Genomic DNA, 20,175 nt, shown 5'->3' with positions numbered 1-20,175 from the left:
AATGAAAGTTTCTTTAATTACATCCGTGCCAGCTTTCGTGAACCAACCTGTACGTAGTTGAACTTGTAAATACTACTTTTACGACTACATAGATCATCAAAAGGCCTTTGAACTATTGCTTTCATTCACACGCTCATTACCAGTGATCGGGGATTTCTATGCCAGTTGGGGTGAATGACCTCAATCATTATGCTAGTATGGATATGTCGCGGGTTTCCGGGATTCGTGTGCGATATAGGAGAGTGTTTTGGCATGTTATTGTTAATCAATTAATCATGCATTGCATATATTATTAATATTAATAATTGAAAATTTGAAATTGAAAAATTGAAAACTTAATAATTTTTTGAATAATATTTTTTCTTTAAATCATAACCAACACTGTTTTTTCACAGTCCTTTATTTTATAAACGAATTACCAACACCGAAATAGCGTTTACTTTTCGTACAGTTTTGTTCCTATCGCGGGCCAAGTTGCGTATCCATATTACCATTTCGACTTGATATCCCGCGGTGTGGCATAGAAATCCCCGATCACTGCTCATTACTAATTTAATTTCCCTAGTTCTTCCGTCTTAACCTACCGTGTGTCCCGCAGGGAAGAGTTCGAGCGCGACGTGCGCATACTCGCAGCCCTATCATCGCCGCAGCTGGCCCGCGTGCTGGGCGCCTGTCGCTCGCCGCCTCTCGCCGTGGTGCTGGAGTACCTGGAGCTGGGCGACCTGTGCGCCCTCCTGAGAGCGGCGCCCCCGCCCCCTAGTGCCCTGCTACACGTGGCCACGCAGATCGCTGCTGGGATGCAGTATTTGGAGTCGCTCAACTTCGTCCACCGCGACTTGGCGGCCAGGTATGAAACTTGCAATCCGCGCTTGTAATGTTACGCCTGAGCGTAGAGAAAAAAAGCGGCCAAGTGCGAGTCGGACTCGCGCACGGAGGGTTCCGCACCATCAACAAAAAATAGAAAAAACAAGCAAAAAAAACGGTCACCCATCCAAGTACTGACCCCGCCCGACGTTGCTTAACTTCGGTCAAAAATCACGTTTGTAGTATGGGAGCCCCACTTAAATCTTTATTTTGTTTTGATTTTAGTATTTGTTGTTATAGCGGCAACAGAAATACATCATCTGTGAAAATTTCAAGTGTCTAGCTATCACGGTTCGTGAGATACAGCCTGGTGACAGACGGACGGACGGACAGCGGAGTCTTAGTAATAGGGTCCCGTCTTTACCCTTTGGGTATGGAACCCTAAAAAATACATAGAGTGCTCACTCCATACATCAGTTCTAGTACCAAAAAGACTATTAGCATCTAACATCGAGTAGCGGAACTATCAGTACTGTTACTTGACAATAGATGTAGCACCGACCGGAAAGTCGTATGCTGTTGAGATAAGACTTTCCAGTCGGTGCTACATCTATTGTCAAGTAGCAGTACTGATAGTTCCGCTACTCGATGCTAGATGTAGACACTGAAATTAATAGTCTAAACTGATGTATGGAGTGAGCACTCTTGTCTTACTTATTTCTCTATGGCCTGAGCTATGAAACGAACGCTCAAAATTTGCACGATGCACTGTTCGTTTTTTGCAGAATCTCTCAACTTGTAACTGGATGATGTTAAGCAATTGTCAATTTATAGGGTTGACATCTTATTGTTAAATGAATGCGGATTGACACATTTTTGTGCCCAGTTAAGAGCCTCTTCAAGGTCGCCTAAGTTACAAGGCTACGCGTATTTCTTCTGGGATCCTTTATTTAGTCACTCAATGGTGTACGCCGATTAAAGTTTGAGACCTTTCGTAATATGTAATGAACCATCTAGATGAGTTATCAATGTCTGTTACCTCTTCACGCTTAAACCGGCTGAACGATTTGGTATGGAGATTGTTTGACGCCCGGGGAAGGACAAATAATAGTTATTATTCATGATCATTCCACGCAGACGAAGTCGCGGGCAGAAACTAGTGACATACACAAACATACACATAGTCTCATTTACTCAAAGGTTAACTGGAAGAAATCCCTTAAAGGGATAAGTTCGCCTTTGTACTGCCTATCCTGTGCCATAAATTTGTGTTTTGTACAATAAAGAGTTTATACATACATACATACATACATATAAACGAAATTTCAGAGTTGGGGTGTTCCGATCGTGTTCATATCGTGTAAACACAAAACGTTTGATCAGCTATTATATGTATGATATATGTGTTGTCTACCGTAACTAATCAACCCGTTGTTTGTTTAGGAACATCCTTGTCGGCAAAGGGTACCAAGTGAAGATCAGCGATTTTGGCACCGACAACGAGGCTTACGCCTGTGACTATTATAAGGTAAGTCGATATTGTTACAAGATTATAGGCAAAAACATTTTAATTTTTGGACGTTTTTCTGAAAACTAAAAATAACAGGCCGCGTAGCCAACATGCCAATCGCTTACGCTCCGTAGCGATCGAAACGCAACTGTCACTGTCGAAGCGATAGCGATTGTAACCTTGGCTAGGCCGGCTGAACGGGTTTCGATATCGTTCTGCAATTAACGAAAACTTTGATAATGTTAAGATGTTATTTTTATTTATGTTAATATATTAATTTATCGCCGTGACATCCAATATTCCATTAAACTCAAATTTATCATCCAGTATTCCATAATGTAATGGATTTAACCCTTTCAACTGCATGAAGATATTACAATGTAATCGTGCGCGTCAGTTGCCGGTCAAAGTGTTAATAAAGTAACATTATAAATTTAAAGATATAGATAGATTTTTGGTTTTTTATAGAACATAAGATTTAGATTTAAATTTCAAAACGGCGCTGGATCATATCATAGAGAAATATAGTAAGACAAGAGTGCTCACTCCATACATCAGTTCAGACTATTAATTTCAGTGTCTACATCTAGCATCGAGTAGCGGAACTATCAGTACTGCTACTTGACAATAGATGTAGCACCGACCGGAAAGTCTTATCTCAACAGCATAAGACTTTCCCGTCGGTGCTACATCTATTGTCAAGTAGCAGTACTGATAGTTCCGCTACTCGATGCTAATAGTCTTTTTGGTACTAAAACTGATGTATGGAGTGAGCACTCTATGTATTTTTTTCTCTATGATCATATTCTAACCCATATTTGTAATGCAGGTGGACGGCCGCATACCTCTGCCGCTGCGCTGGGCGGCGTGGGAGTCCGTTTTGCTCGGGAAGTACACGACCAAGAGCGACGTGTGGGCGTTCGCGGTCACCCTACACGAGATCTTCAGCCTCTGCCGCCGGCGCCCCTACGAGCACCTCACCGAGAACGAGGTCAGTACACACGTTGACAGGCAATAGGGTATTTGACCATTTTTAGCTTGGAGGATACAACTAAACGGAGTAGGCATTAACAGGCTTTCCCCTCTGTCGAAAATAGGCGGCCAACGGTCATACACAATGTATAGACTGACGTTTATATGACATGGCTATTTTTACGTTACGCATACATTTGACTTTCCCCTCCCCCGCAAAAATCGACAGACTGTTTTGTACAGAAAATTACAGAAATGGCGTCTCCGTTTGATTATATCCTCCAAGATTTTTAGGGTTCCGGACCCAAAGGGTAAAAAAGGGACCCTATTACTAAGACTCCGCTGTCCGTCTGTCACCAGGCTGTATCTCATGAACCGCGATAGCTAGACAGTTGAAATTTTCACAAATGATGTATCTCTGTTGCCGCTGTAACAACAAATACTAAAAATAAAATAAAAATATTTAAGGGGGACTCCCCTCCTATACCACAATCACAAGGAAATTGCGATTTTTTCGGGGAAATATTTTGTTTATGTATATGGTTGCAATTCAATATTTTTTTAAATAAAATGTAAGGAACCGAATGGTATCATATTTTTTTTCCTATTTGGAAGTAATTTTTTTTTATTTTTTAAACTTAAGGCCTTGTATTTTTTTTATACCCACATATTTTTTAAATTTTCAATGTATTGTGATAAATTGATCATTTTATATCTATTTAACTAGGTTTAGTTATAAAATTCAACATGTGTCAAATACCCTATACAATACTCTAGCCACGCACTCGACGAGTGGTATGGGAAGTAGGGAGGGAAGTATGGCGGCCGACTACGAGTAGCGCGGCCACACTACGTCTCTGCCTACTTCCCATACCACTAGTCGTCGAGTCTGTGGTTTAGGTATAATACTATAGTGCACCTTCGCGGTCACTTTACATTATCTTAACTCTCGTTGACATTCAGCAGCGAAGTAGCTCTAGACTCCGTCTACATAAGTTAACTTTTCACCGACTTGAATAGATCAAATTGAGTAAGTTTCATTATGAACGTCATATTGTCTTAGAAATTTGACTTTAATGATTAGTAAGTGTCCATAGTACAGTCAGCAGCAGAAGTTGCTAAGCGGGCGAGGTGTTCAAAATTACCTTGACGCGCTCTTATTCTCTTAACAATAAAGTAGCCTCAAGATCGTTTTAAACACCGCGCTCGCTTAGCAACTATTGCTGCTGACTTTTTAGGATTAGCTCCTTCGATCAACACGGAAGGGATGCGGCATTCGCACTATTTCCCCTCTGCCTAGGTACGAGATCAACTGATCTAGCGCGGGTAATAAAACTAGTTGCGCTCGGATTTTTAACTAGACCGAGTCCAGACGCGCGAGTGAACACAGCAGCAGAAAAAATGCCTAATTGCTCGGTTATTTGTTGTAAAAAGAGGTCGAGGACATCAAATTTACAAAAAGAAGGTGTTACATTTCACATGTAATAAATTTTTTGCATGTCATACGTTTAATTACATTTAAACACAATTATTATATTTTAGTCTCATGTAATTGCTGGATTTATCGATTTTGCTCGCCCAGTACAAATTGCGGATCGGTCGAGCGACAAATCCGACTTCTCATCTCTCAGAATACAATAAAATTCTTCGACGTAAATGTGTTAGTGTGCGTGTTGTCACACTTGTGACTCGTCCGTACACAAAAAGAGATCGAGGTTTGCAAGATTTGTCTTTGATATGATACATTTTCTATGTATTTGTGTCGTCATTACAGATTGGATTTTCTATGTAAGTGTGTGAGAAGGGCGACTGTGTGCACGTTCCCCCCCGCGAAAAATGGCAGAATGATTTGAATGTCAAGATATCGCTTGGGCCTATCCCTTCCGACGTGTCGGAAGCCCGTGTTGATCGAAGATTAGCTCGATCTGTGTAAGATTATTCCCAAACATTAATCTATTTGTTATCTCGTCCTGTAGGTTCTGGAGAACCTCTCGCACCTGCAGGTGGGCGACGGCATGTTCGAGGTGCTGGCGCGCCCGGCGGGCTGCCCGCGCGACCTGTACGACCTGATGCGCGCGTGCTGGTGCCGCGACCAACTCGCGCGCCCCTCCTTCGCCGACCTGCACCTGCTGCTGCAGCGCACGGCCGCGTGATACTTGTGCTAGAGGCCTGAGCTTGCACCGCCGGCCAACAAGTCTGTTTTTACACATTCGTCTCTCTATTAATACCTTGAGCCCCGCGGACGCGATATTGGGATTTTTGCTACAGTTCTTAACTGACGACTGGTCTGGCCTAGTGGGTAGTGACCCTGCCTGTTAAGCCGCGGTCCTGGGTTCGAATCCTAGTAAGGGCATTTATTTGTGTGATTAACACAGATATTTGTTCCTGAGTCTTGGGTGTTTTCTATGTATTTATGTATTTGTATATTATATATATCGTTGTTTGAGTACCCACAACACAAGCCTTCTTGAGCTTACTGTGGGACTTAGTCAATCTGTGTAAGAATGTCCTATAATTAATAAGAAATTAGTAATTATTTTTTCTCAATGGTATCGCCACCTGAGATTAGTATTGGTGCGTATATCCTCATTCTCCCATAATTGGCAAATTTAAATCCCCAGGACTCAAAAGATTAATACAAAAACGGAGATAGATGATTTGACAAAAACGGACTTCGTGGTATGACCCTGCGCAACGGCCTTAGAGCAAACGTGGCATGTCAGAGGGCCCCTTCTGGCGAGTCGGTGGCCTGTTTACAATAAAACTAACGCTACATACTGTGGCATTAATGATCGACTCCCACCGATCCGGAGATTATTCGGAGAAAATAATTATTAATTGTAGAAAATGGATAAATTCTAACGGCGTTATTCATAAACGTCTGCTAAGTTAATCAGCATAGCTATGGCATAACGACAGATAGAGACAAACGACGATCATCAACTGATTAAGTTAGCAGCCGTTTATGAATAGAGCCTTAAGAAAATATCATGCCCCCCGAATTTGACACTAGAATATTTCACTGTCCTGTCAAATTGAAGACACGATTCTTTCATAGACTTTATATCGCTTCTACTATTAATGATTCTTTGATTCGAAGTAATGCTGCGACACTGATGCTTTTCTACATATCGTGACGGTCTGTTCGAGCAACTCTCTCGTACGGCTCATTCAGATAGTGCGAGAATTCGCATGCGAGTTTCATTAGCATTACATTGCGGTATTTGATATGTCGGCTGAATTGGATGTAGCCTTATTAGTCCGCAATGTAACTAAACTCGCATGCGAGTTCGCACGCCGCCTAAATGAACTCTTACTCGTACGATTAGCAGAAAAGGACTGATAGATGATGGAGCATTCATAGATGAACAGCTATAAACAACATATCCTGCACAAGGTTTAAGGGATATTAGAAATTGTACTTTTGCAAAAGATAGTTCGAGGTATACCAAGTTTATAAATAAGTCGGCTATTTTATTATCATGTTGGCTTTAGGATGCAAGCGCTATCGCCTAGTCGCAGAGTTTAGACAGCAAACGTAGACACATGGACAGCAAACTCGAAAATAACAAGCTACCAGTTTGTTGGTGGCCAATGGCAGGACAAACAGCCATCTACGCAACGTGTGCAATGCGCAATCTGACCCCTGAAATGTTTATGCTTGGAAACATTACCCGTCATGCGTCGCATGGCAAGTATGTTTCCAAGCATACAAATTTCAGGGGTCAGATTGTCATAACGTGTTTGCTTATGTGGGCTAAGCTTGTTCCTGCCTTGAATTCTTTAGCCATATAGAGATTTTTGACCCATTTTGCGGCCATAACATTACGACATCATCAAATAGTGCAAGTTTACTTGTTTTATATGAATGTAAGTTTTGTACTTAACTCTGCATCCACCATAATGCTTATAAAGAGTTACTTAAGACTGGACCCTAATATGACTTATTGTAAATAATTCTGAAGCATAATATTTGACAAATATACACCGTGGTGGACGGTAAGGTTGTGTCAACTAGTTCATATGAATTGTCACTTTGATAGATATGAATTAAGTTGAATATATATCTCGAATATCAAATAATAACTTGGTACTTTTCAAATGTATTACTGTCTTTTTTGTCGTAGCGAGTACATATTCACTTGTGATTGTAAGGCCCACTTGCACCATCCCACAAACCCGGGGTTAAGCGATTAAACCGTTAACCAAGTATCCAATTGTACTGGTAACCATGGTAACTCCAGGTTTAACCGGTTAACCGCGGGTTAGTTAAATGGTGCAAGTGGGCCTAAGCAGCTTTAACCGTTTTATTTCTTAGGGCTTTAACTCTTGAGTCTAGCTCTACTGGGGTTCTCTAATTTTTGGGTCGTTTTTATTTTCAAGCAAATTCATATCAAATTTTTACTATTATTTATAATGGATTACATTGTAAGTAATAAATTTCGCGTTAGAAGAGAAAATAATCCGTAGCATTGTGCCTGATAAAACATAATTTCAAACACCAACATTCTCTCGTAAATCAAAATACGTTCAAAACTGGGGCATTTTTAATTTTAGGTAGAGTATTTAATTTACTGACGTCCTGTAATTTATAACGACGAAAATTCAAACATGTGTGATGTAACAGCCGGTATAATGTAGCTACTGTTATCGTATGTCCTGTCATACTGTCAGGTAAACATACAAACCCTCAGGCTCGCCGCTGACACAAGTTGATATGCACTCGCTAGCTTCATGTACGGTCGCCATCAGATATATCGGAGCGGCTAAGGCGCTCACAAACATCTGAACACGCCTATATAATATTGTGAACACCTCGGCCGATACGATATATCTGATCTGTACTGTTTCGGGTCTTGTATCGCCAGCACGACGTGCTACGGCGATACGTATTCATTAAGGACGTATCAATTACGCTTTTGTAAGACGTTCATGCGAACTGTGTATAGAATCTATGAAATTGTACCTTAAGCGATACTGCAAAAATCTTATGATAAACACTGCCTAAGAATATCCCCTAATAATGTGAATCGAGACTACAAATTGTATTTATGTATCCTTTCTCGCACGCTACAAGATCTCTTTTTTTTTATGTATTGTTTTATGTAAATCGGACCTCACAGCAAGCATTATACACGTTCTAGTCAAGTAAGCAAACTGTTAGTATTATTTTTATACAAACCTTTTTTTTTATTTTTATCACATTGTTTCGTGACGGTCCATTTTACTTTTTTTTACACAAGTTTCATCAGATGATCTTAATTGTTATTAATTGACAAATAGGTAAATGAGTTTTGGTTCAATAAATGTATGTTAGCATATTGAAGTGACGACGATATCCTGTGCAAAATGTGTTTTACTTAGAACGTATCAGCTATGTTTTGACTCCTTTTAATATGTAATGTATATGTGTATGAGATTGCATGGCGAAATTATGAATGATATCATTGATAAAGTCGCCATACACTTTTGCGGCTGATGGTACCTACAATATGAAGCGTCACTTCACTACGCTATTATTCTACAGTGTCATTTTGTATCGTAATCGCATCAATACGCATAGACAATATAGTTTTAGAAGCATTCATATGAAACGGTGTCGACGCTACTCTAGTACTACCCTTTCACAAGTGAGCTACGTATAATAGACGCATAATCCCGATCTTCCTACACTTCCTGAGCTGTTGTCGTTTTAAACGTAACGTCTCCTCTATACGATTATTTATTATTGAAAAGCTGTGTACTTTTTTTTCAATACATACCATAATTATTAAAAAATAAGTTTAAATATAATAATGAAATGCAAAGAATTTCAACATGAAGAGTATTAATTTGTGTTGTTCTTGAGTGATGAGCCAATGTTATATTGGCAAATTGAATACCTACTAACGGTCTAAATATTTATAAGTAGTTTTTGGCCTAAGATTCTGCTAGCGAGCAGTAGCGAAGGTATTGTTTTGACTTGATATTCATTTTCATGTTGGAAGTTTCTCACAATTCATTCTTGTTCACATTTTTCACAGGTTATCTACAGGTAGAAGTCCTTTGTTATTGTTATAATTTGACCAGACCCAAAACCAAAGCGGGAAGCTTTGGTACAGCAAACAGGGCTTACCTACCATTGAGTGAAATCTTATCGTGGACTGCCCTAACCATCGATCGTATAGAGGACCCGTTACATATAAAGTTACCAATTCTTATAGTCATTTATTTTCATATAACTTATATCAACGTAAAATGATACAACGTAATATTAGTTAGTAAGTCATAGATCTGATTCGATAGAATGAAATATTAGATGTAATGTTAGTCGAAAGTCTATTTTCCGTAGTTTGCTTCGTCGAAGGCAGTTTTAGTGACAATATGAGGATAGGTATCAGTGCGAGGTAGAATTATATTTATGATAAAATGTTTTGTTAAGGGGCGGATCTGGAGATCATTTTTATGATGTGTTACTGTGCCTACGCCGGGATCATTCGGGTTTGGTGTTTGTGAACGAACGATCGAAGCAATACGGCCCCTCGCCTACTTGAGCGCCTGCACGGACCGGGTAAACGAAAATTGGACGGTTGTTACCCACGATGGTACCCGCTCCGTGCACCCACGCAAGTCGGTGAAAGACCTACATGATCAGGTGTAGAAACGCTTCAAGCTAATTGTGAGGGTTATTTAATTTAAGACTGTTGCACGTTGTCTCCTGATCCGTCTAATTTCGTTCGGATGCGCACTCGGCGCCGACAATACTTTGAATGAAACTATATATGTCAGTCACTTTTCACTAATAAACAGCAAACGGCGCTAGTTTTTTTTTGTGTTTCGAAAAGTATACGTGGCGCTTACGAGCATCCGAACGCGGGCTCAATATTATTATGCTGTCCCCACACTGGCTAGTGTAAATTCAAGGCCATTAATAATGTATACATTTTTAACTTTGTATAATAAGTTATATACACTTTTATGACCATTATTATGTATGGTACGGCGTGCCCCAATGTCTATAATAAGTAATGTAACTATCTCTTTGTACATAAAAATCATATTAATCAACTATAATAAATAAATGTTCAAGATGTAGAAGAGTCATAACTATGTAACTTAGTTATGCGTTACAATGATGAATGTTGATGACGACCCGTGTGCGTATGTACACCATTGTGGCACGCCAATCGCACGAATACGCCGGTGTGGGCAAGCGTTTAGTGTTAACTGTTATTTTCGCTATTTATCGACAAGGCTTCACTGGGCCCTAGCACTTAGGCGTAAGACTTTAGTTGGCAAGTAGTGAGCGACACAAGTACTTATCGTACACTAAAGGAACCAATGTCTTAGAGTTAGGCTAATCGAATACATAGAGGTCTAATTATATTTAAGTAAGTAGAGGTACCGATTAAGGCGTTTTGTTTGGCGGCTTACCGAACGCACCCCGCCTACCCGGAACAAAACATAGCTACAGTCAACTACATTTCCGCACATAGTGACCTGTTTTAATCATACTCGCGTGTCGGTTGAATTCTCAGCTGGGTACTTTGATTCTTGTTCAAATGACAATAATATGAGATTGTTCATGGTTTTTATACAGCCCAAAATACAGATTGGCCGACGGTGATTGGATCAGGAAAATCTGAAAACATGAGGTATATTTATCCATTAGTTCATTTTGAATCTTATTGCAATTCCCATAGGAGTTGTAATTCAATTACCTGGGTAAAGTGAACGAGCGATTTTTTATGCAGGTGGTTTGGTGGTTTTACTTAACAATAGACATTAGGATTAGCCGTCGGGCTCTATTAGAAAGCTACAAACTATAATGCAGATACCACTTAAACCAAGCGCGAAAAAATAATGTCGTTATCTTATATGAACTGGCAGTTATCCGCCGGGTGGACGGGGCGCGGCGCGGCGCGGCCGCCCGCCGCGCGGCGACTAGTGACGTAATGCTAGGCACTAATAATAATGTACAATAAAACACCCTCTCTGCCTTAGTGATGCTATTCTTACCCCTAATGCTACGACGATATCACGTTAGAACGAAATTTATAATGTATCTTGTAAATACGAATTCTTATAGCTGATGTAAATTATTGAGCACTATGGAAAACTTTAATTCCTAACAATGGTCCAAACTTCACTCGCTTTTTTATTTGTACTATACGATTATACAATTTCTATATAGATAAATGAAATAATGAAATTAGACTAGATACATCTTATGCTTTAATTTTTATTTTATAGATGTAAAACATGTATTTGTCGGAATGCTTAATTTTCATAATCAAAGTTTTATGAAAAAAAGGTTGATACCAAATGCAGTATTTTTATTTTATACTCTACATCTTTGTACCCAAATAAAAGCAATAATCTATAAACCAGTTTATTTATTGCCCTTCCAAACTTTTAACCTTTAAAGTGCTACGATACGAATGATAGGTACTTGGGCGTTTTTTTTTTGGTGTCCTCTACACTTTTTTTTTAAATTTGGGGTTTTTTTATGTTATTTCTACTCAGAATCACGAGCTCTAGAAAGAGCTACTAATAGGATAGGAGGATAGATCCTAATAGGAGAAAAAAAGTGTCCTAAGGTTTTTATTTCCATTACCATTTTTCATAGACTTTGTATGTCGGTCGCGGAATGGAAAGATCGAAAAATGTATGGAAATTTTGGGATACTTTTTTTCTCCTATTAGGATAGAAAGAGCTCGTGATTCTGAGTAGAAATAACATAAAATATCCCAAATTTGAAAAAAAAGTGTAGAGGACAACAAAAAAAAAACGCCCACTTACCCGTCTTATTTACATAATAAATAGTCGACCGACGAAATGGCACACATAACTTATAAGTTTTTCTAAATGAATCTTTTCAAAAGGATTTTTCTCTCTAGGAACACCATACAAAAATAAGCCCTTTTGAAAAGACATTCCTCAAATGTTCTAATATAACAAGTACATAATAATTAATAACTGATAACTTTGTAGGTACACGGAGCCTGAATGAGCTAATGAGTAATAAATAATATCTAGCTGTGCCATATCGATACACCAATATAATTATTTAGGTAAATAACAAAGCTTCTAGTAAACTGACATACCTATACCTACATGAGCAGGTACAGGTAGCGTAAGTACCTACGTATATTTATGGCGAAAGATAAAGAGAACTGTCTACAAAATAAAATAAGCCAAGTAGGGTGCTACTACAGTAACAATAGCTTATTCAAATTTAGGATCATTAATAAAACGGAAGGAAAACGCCACATTAGGACAGTGCGTTGGCAAAAAAAAACAAGAAAAACAAGATTTCCTTTTGCTCTGAAATCCGCTCACTGTTTCCTCTTATTTACAAACATTACCCTTATCAACCCATGAAAGAACAACTTCCTTCATAATTACAAAATATAGTTTCAAAGCGTTTGAAAGTACGACCAGAACCAATTAGTACGTTCGAAAATGTGGTGGTCGAGTTATCTTCTCCTCGCCTACATGCTGCATATCGCCGCCAGCGTCAAAGTTAAGGTGGTCATGCATTCCGATTCCCAAGACGACTCACGGATCGAGGAGGACTACTCTACAACAGACAACTGGGAAAAGAGACACACCACCATGCTTCCCTATATTAAGAAGCACTCAAAACACAACAGACGGGAGAAAGAGTACGAGGACAGAAGAGAAGTGAAGCCTACCACAGACAAGGCGGTCACCCCTCTCCATCCAAACTCTGTGCTCTTCTCTTTAATCTACAAGCAGATCAATATAAACAGCATGTTCATGTTCGAACAGACTTGGTACACTTGGTCGACGGAGAGTCGTAATGATGGCTCGAAAAACGTCATTTATTACATCTGCTATAAAGAGCCTAAGCATTGTGACGAAGTTGGTTGGGTAAGTTAACTTTATTGCTATTACTAAAAACTAAAACAATAAACTCGCACTTGTGGTCAACTTTGGAACTCTTGATTAAGTAGTTATGTGTACAGATACAGTAGCAATTTAAAGTGTTAGAAACCTAAGAAACCATTGATATTTATTGTATGGTTCTGAATTAATTACCAACTGTAACTCTAGGAGAATAAATTAGAAGGCATAGGATGGAGTGTACAAAATAACATGATATATTATGTGATACTTAGATCTCCAACAATTATTAGGAGAGAATGAGTTCATATACGCTAAGTTACAGCCGACTTTCCAAGTTTTGGCAGACCATGTACCTACCTATGGGTTACAATAATGGCAAAAAAATATAGATAGTTAAGGAACGGATAGGAAAGACAATTTACACGAGCAGCCGAGTATAACTTTTACATACGATACGAGTATTTACTTATTGCGAAATATTTCAATTAATTTCAAAACAACAGGAACGTACCGACTCGCTGCCCCGATGCGCGTTCGAGATCGATTCTCTGCTGCCTGACGACCGTGCCTGCATCAACCCATTCGGCGTGGAGCCGCATATCTCCAACGGGTGTGATGGTGGCGAACAAATCAAGGTACTACTCTCCTGCTTGACCTTACAGAGCATTCAGATATGGTTAACGTAGGTCAGTGCGCGTGCAGTTCGTGAGCGACACGAGAATCGCTAGCGTCGAATTCCAGTTGAATTAGGTACCACGTGGCACGTGGTAAAAACCGTGTCTAAAATGTGATTTCTGAATTTTCCCATGACCATGATCCCCCCTGCAAATATACACGCATGCAGCACTAGTCTGCGTTATAAGTAGGCACGCTCGTGCACCCGCCAATTGTAATGTAGAGTTTGTGCGGAAAGAGAAGAGTCGTGGAATGTATGTGTCGTCACAATCGTCGGTGGCTTTCAATGTATTAGAATGCGTGACGAAAGCAGAATAGGACTAATTTAAGAACTTAACGAAAAACGAATGGGACGACCCAAGACGATGCCAATAGTATGGACTAGGTATATTGAATCGTGCTAACAAATTGCGTGTTAATGACAGGTGAAAGAGATCGTCCGTGCGTGCGGGCCGCGGATCCGGTCGCTGTGGCGGTTCGTGCGCGTCGGCGCGCGGCCCACCGGCGTGCCCAAGCCCGCCGACGTCAACTCGCTCGTGTGCGAGGACGAGGATGAATGCATCGTCAACGTCGAGTACAGGGCAAGTATTGAGAGCAAAGGGCAGCACACCCAGCATCAATAACAACGCGCCCAAAGTATCTGTCAACTTTAATAATTTCACAGATATACCTATATATTTATGTGCTAACAATTGACGTTTGAAAGTATCTGCCTCACTTTCGTTTTATACAGTGTGTAAGTCAAATACGGGCAATAAATTAAACCAGATATAGAATTTACCCGTCTTATCATTAATTAAGATGTTTTTTTAAGTTACACTTAATTATGACCCCGTGATTAATTTTTTCCACATGTACCGAGCAGCAATGTACTGTAAACATTAAGAAACAGAAGATGATAATGACATTACGAGATACGAGCTTTTCATAGTAACTGCCAACAAGCGTTGACAGTTACTTTAAAAAGCTCGTATCCCGTAACGTGTGCGGTGTATTACATTGCGGGCCGAATTATTTTGTATGGTTAAAATTTTCAATGCATTTCTAAGTAAAATCTATCTCAATATACTTTTTAGGTCCTATGCTAACCACCGTTTAAATATTCGCCCGTATTGGATTTACACACTGTATATTGAAAAAACATCGCTCTAAGTAATAAAGCTGTTAAAGGTGCTGATTGTACAAACTGCTATAGCGTTTCGCGTTGGTATGAAAGTATTTTTATAATACAATTTATTACTTTTATATAGATTCATCACGATCGCATCACGTTCGCGCTATACGAGCCAAGTCGAGGGCAGACGTTCAAGAGCGCCCTAAAGCGAGACCTCCTCGACTACGATGGCAAAATGACCACAGCTCCGTCCCACCATCGCCACCACCAAACCAAAAAAGTGGAAGAACACAAACCAACCCACCCAAGAAACAAGTACCACGTCAAGACCAGGTCGAAAGTCGAAGGCAAAGGTGTCGAAAAAGAGAAAAATGACTCGGGATACGTGAGCAGGCGATCGACTAAGAATAAAATAAAAATTAGAGAAGAGGACTCGGAAGATATATCGGATAACTAAATGTAGGTAGGTACCTACAGTAAGTAAATCGTTATTTTATAAGACTCAAAATACTTAGTGTAATGTACCTTGTGGACTTAATAAAATTGTATGTTGTATTACTATTTACTTACTAATGTATGCTAGTTACTATTTTTAAGTTTTAATATCTGTACGCCAATAGGCAAAACACAGAGCTCTATTTATTATTTTATATATAAGACCTTATGTATCACCTGTGTTCCACAAATACATTTTTACGTTACTTTACTTCAATAAAATAAATAACCCTAATAATATGTTCAGAAATTAAACGTGATAGATTTGATATTTAAGGTTTGTAATTACATAATAAACGATCTAGATAAAACTTAGTGTTGTATTTTTATTATTTAGTGTTGCCGCGTAACGAGTTGGAGTTCATATTAAGATGAAAACTTATATAGTTGGTCAAACCAATTTGTCAGTCAGTAAGAACCAGGAAAACTATACTCATAATAGAAAATGACACGTCGGACGCCTCTGTCCCGGCCCAGGCCGGTCTATAGTGAGTCATCCTTTATTCTTGCTTTTAGTAAAAACGAAAATTACGTAAATATACCTACTCATGGACAAATTTAGAGGAAACAACTGGATTACAGCACCTAAAGTAATTTTAAAATCAGTATTAGTACCATTATAAATTGAACCGTAAACTGTAATCGTCCGTTATGGTTTAAGGTTCAATTTATAATGGTTAATGGCCAACATTTTCAATTGCATTAACGTTTCGGCCAACACTGCTGCACGGCGGGTGGACTTCAACGAATTTCAACGAAATATTTATAAACATATAGAGTCTGTGCGGAAAGAGAATAGTCGTAGAACGTATTAGATCCCATACATTTCACAACTCTTCTCTTTCCGCACAGACTCTAGTAGGTATGTACTTATCTTTAACCTTTTCGACGCCGTGTCAAACACAAAAGCTGTCACGCTGACGCCACGTCACCGAAGTGTCAAAACTGAAATTGAACTTTATGCATATGCACGTAGGTCTATGTTGCTCTGTGATATGTGACCGATTAATCGGTCTTTGGCGCTGAACCTACGATGCGGGTATATCGGTCATTGGCGTCCAAAAGGTTAAAAGAAACCAGTTTACAGTTATTTTGCCATGTATACTATAACAATAGTTATTTGTTTTACAAGGGGGCAAAGTTGTTGTTTTAACCGCTCGTGCTAATATTGAAACCCGAGCAAGGGAAAGATTCCAAAATTGAACCACGAGCGTAGCGAGTGGTTCGAAAAATTGAATCTTGAGCGTTGCGCCTTTTAACCGCCAGAAATTTTTGATCGAGCGTGCTAGTGTCGCCACCGACAGTAATTGTACCACGCAGAGTAAGGTTGGCATAGTTACGGGAGTTATAAATGTGCTGTAAAAACCAAATCAGATCTTTGTCTTATCACTGATAAGATAAGTTATCAGACGGCGAAATGAGTTGGATATGTAATGTCTTATATATCAGACTCTGGCGGTTAAAGGGTTAATTAGTAACTATGTAACACTATCTACACCTACCAATTGAGATCAGAGATTTAGAATTGAAAGAAGCGCCACTGTAAATTCCTACGAAAACTACATCGGTAGAGACTATCTTTTGTAGGTTTACTGATGCACAGGTAACAAACAGTGTGGGCGTTGATACGCCGTCGTGAGGCAGCAAAAAATAATAAAATATTCCATTTATATAAATTAATGTAAATATAATTATCAAAATTATAAAACATGAACAAAAACAACGCGCACACAATATCTGGCAATACCCATCTATTAGTAGATGGGTATTACCAGATATTGTGTGCGCCTTCACAATAGCAACACAATCGCCAACACTAACAATTTAATATGAGTCCAAAATATCACGGGGCACAATTTTAACGTGACTGGCGGCCTAGGCAAGGTGACGATCGCTATCGCTTCGCCATCGAATCGCTTTGTGTCTCTCTATCACTCTTCCATATTAGCGTGACAGTGACAGTTGCGTTTCGTTCGCTACGGAGCGTTAGCGATTGGCATGTTGGCTACGGAGCCTGATCAACAGCGTCGGCGGCGACGTCGGCGGCGACGGCGACAGCGGCAGCGGCGCCGGCGCCGCCGCCGCCGCCGGCATCTATCTGCTGGTTCGCCAGACGCCGATCCCGGAGGTGGTTTCTTTTCAAACAATTTTAACGAATCTTCTCTAGCGTTCAGCTTACGATATCTATCATCGTCGCATGGATACCTCCTCAAGCGCTCTACTATGTTGCCAAGCTTTTTGCTGTTTCCGCAGTCTCGCAAACATTGCACTACCGCCCGGCCGATTGGAGTTATAAGCTGTTCCAAGTCTTCCAACTCCAGTTTGAGATTTATGTCACTTAACTCAATGCATGTGGCTTTCTCTGTCTGTTCCGGTAATATATCCATTTCGTTACTCGTAATTTATATCCATTTAAAAACGAATAATTTTAATTAGAGATCTACACATCTCTTGATGGTGAAATTGAGGGTGAAAAGAACAAAATGTGACGATGGAAATTCAGAATAGATCCAGACGAATTTTGAATTTTTGAAATATTGTTCTTGTTTACTGGCCAGTACGTCAGTGGTACCTAGTCAAAGAGGGTTGCATAGATATCAAAAGCAAATAGAGTCAGTCCATGAAAAGTCTGCAGCGGATTTGATAGCCCACGCAGTGCACGTGTTATTTTAAACGTCAAACTTTAATGAAATTATGACGCATAAATGACACTTGCACTGCGTAGGCTATCAAATCCGCTGCAGACTTTTCTTGGTCCGACTCTAGGGCGAAGGCTACAGCTTGGCAAGAAAGAGTAGAAATTAAAAAATCGGCCAAGTGCGAGTCGGACTCGCGCACGAGGAACCCTTCGCACCATCAACAAAAAATAGAGCAAAACAAGCAAAAAAACGGTCACCCATCCAAGTACTGACCCCGCCCGACGTTGCTTAACTTCGGTCAAAAATCACGTTTGTTGTATGGGAGCCCCACTTAAATCTTTATTTTATTCTGTTTTTAGTATTTGTTGTTATAGCGGCAACAGAAATACATCATCTGTGAAAATTTCAACTGTCTAGCTATCACGGTTCGTGAGATACAGCCTGGTGACAGACGGACGGACGGATGGACGGACAGCGGAGTCTTAGTAATAGGGTCCCGTTTTTACCCTTTGGGTACGGAACCCTAAAAAGCGGCCAAGTGCGAGTCGGACTCGCCCATGAAGGGTTCCGTATTTAGGGGATTTATGACGTATTAAAAAAACTACTTACTAGATCTCGTTCAAACCAATTTTCGGTGGAAGTTTGCATGGTAATGTACATCATATATTTTTTTTAGTTTTATCATTCTCTTATTTTAGAAGTTACAGGGGGGGGGGACACACACACACACATTTTACCACTTTGGAAGTGTCTCTCGCGCAAACTATTCAGTTTAGAAAAAAATTATATTAGAAACCTCAATATCATTTTTGAAGATCTATCCATAGATACCCCACACGTATGGGTTTGATGAAAAAAATTTTTTTGAGTTTCAGTTCTAAGTATGGGGAACCCCCAAAATCTATTGTTTTTGTTTTCTATTTTTGTGTAAAAATCTTAATGCGGTTCACAGAATACATCTACTTATCAAGTTTCAACAGTGTTCTTATAGTTTCGGAAAAAAGTGGCTGTGACATACGGACGGACAGACAGACAGACAGACATGACGAATCCATAAGGGTTCCGTTTTTTGCCATTTGGCTACGGAACCCTAAAAAGTGGCAACATTGAAGTGTCGTCCCTTTCAAACCAATTTATATAAGAAAACGGGACGATAGTGTTGTCACTTTTTAATTTCTACTCTTTTTTGCCAAGCTGTACACGTACGTAAATAAATATAGTTGGTCAAACCAATTTGTCAGTCAGTAAGAATCAGGAAAACTATACTCATCCTTTTCTTTTGGGCACTAGTACCAGTGTAAGACAAAGATAGTATGATTATCTCTGTCTATGTTTGAAATGAGACAGTCCTTTGACAAACCTGTGATCCATCAATGAGGTAAATACTGAAGGATCCCAATTTCACATTCTACTCACGCACGCGGCTACAGGGCCAATATTTATCACGTCAGTATGTAATGTGTTACGTAGAGCAGTCGACAGTCTCCATTTGGTCTCCATAGCTATCGCGTGGACTTAGGGTTGCCAGATCGAAAGGCGCTATTATCGGGAAAAAATATCAATTTTTCGGGATTTTGAGACTTAAATCGGGAAAAAGAAAACATTCAAATTAAAGTAATTGTATTAAAAACAACGATATTATTTTACATTATTGGCACTACATCAGTTGCTCTGCCCATGGACGTTTTTATAACGCTGACGCGCTCGACACGGGTCGCTCGCTCGCTCGACGACAATTCGGAACTTGAAATTATTGTTTTATAATTTATAACGTGCAGCTGTTTTTCGGGACAATTTCCACTCTGTCGGGAATCGGGAACACATGCTAAAAATCGGGAGAATCCCGCCAAATCCCGACCATCTGGCAACCCTACGTGGACCTTAGACATACCTTAGAGCATTTACATAAAAACCTATTCCGCAGTCATATTATATTCGCATAAATGGCGGCGACGTTATGTCCGCCGGGACGGGGCAACTGACTCAATTGAGGGCCTAACGCTAACATCGAAATCTTGTTAGCGTTAGAGAGATTACAGAACTCATAACGAAATTTATTTTTTCTATGTAAGCCTTAGAAGCACCATATCATACCTACATGCTTTAGTCATTTA

The 20,175-nt window shown here is 39.7% G+C and overlaps 2 protein-coding genes across 4 annotated transcripts in view; both read left to right on the top strand.

The window, feature by feature from the left end:
- The window catches only part of LOC134660886 (discoidin domain-containing receptor tyrosine kinase B-like), a 95,832-nt gene extending 90,297 nt beyond the window's left edge, over window positions 1–5,535 (top strand). For all 3 annotated transcript variants that reach the window (XM_063516735.1, XM_063516733.1, XM_063516734.1), the window contains exons 12-15: window positions 599–847; window positions 2,248–2,332; window positions 3,144–3,305; window positions 5,263–5,535. In XM_063516735.1, the coding sequence (XP_063372805.1) occupies window positions 599–847; window positions 2,248–2,332; window positions 3,144–3,305; window positions 5,263–5,439 (673 nt within the window). In that variant the 3' untranslated portion in view covers window positions 5,440–5,535. The remainder of the gene's footprint in view (window positions 1–598; window positions 848–2,247; window positions 2,333–3,143; window positions 3,306–5,262) is intronic.
- Window positions 5,536–12,670: 7,135 nt separating this feature from the next.
- Window positions 12,671–15,437, top strand: LOC134661370 (uncharacterized). The gene is made up of 4 exons (XM_063517409.1): window positions 12,671–13,162; window positions 13,642–13,773; window positions 14,239–14,394; window positions 15,064–15,437. Exons 1-4 carry the CDS (start codon window positions 12,731–12,733, stop codon window positions 15,382–15,384), a joined length of 1,041 nt encoding a protein of 346 aa, XP_063373479.1. The 5' UTR covers window positions 12,671–12,730; the 3' UTR covers window positions 15,385–15,437.
- Window positions 15,438–20,175: the final 4,738 nt, after the last annotated feature.

The sequence above is a fragment of the Cydia amplana genome, chromosome Z, assembly GCF_948474715.1.
Source record: "Cydia amplana chromosome Z, ilCydAmpl1.1, whole genome shotgun sequence".
Classification (NCBI taxonomy): Eukaryota; Metazoa; Arthropoda; class Insecta; order Lepidoptera; family Tortricidae; genus Cydia; species Cydia amplana.
Note: the sequence above shows the minus strand (reverse complement) of the source record. Positions and strands in the feature narration are given on the sequence as shown.

Bases quoted from the DNA above. Each gene is read 5' to 3' on its own strand.
- LOC134661370 (XM_063517409.1), top strand. From the start codon at position 12,731: ATGTGGTGGTCGAGTTATCTTCTCCTCGCCTACATGCTGCATATCGCC. The intron at 13,163-13,641 runs GTAAGTTAACTT...TCAAAACAACAG, and splicing joins ATTGTGACGAAGTTGGTTGG to GAACGTACCGACTCGCTGCC. The intron at 14,395-15,063 runs GCAAGTATTGAG...ACTTTTATATAG, and splicing joins TCGTCAACGTCGAGTACAGG to ATTCATCACGATCGCATCAC.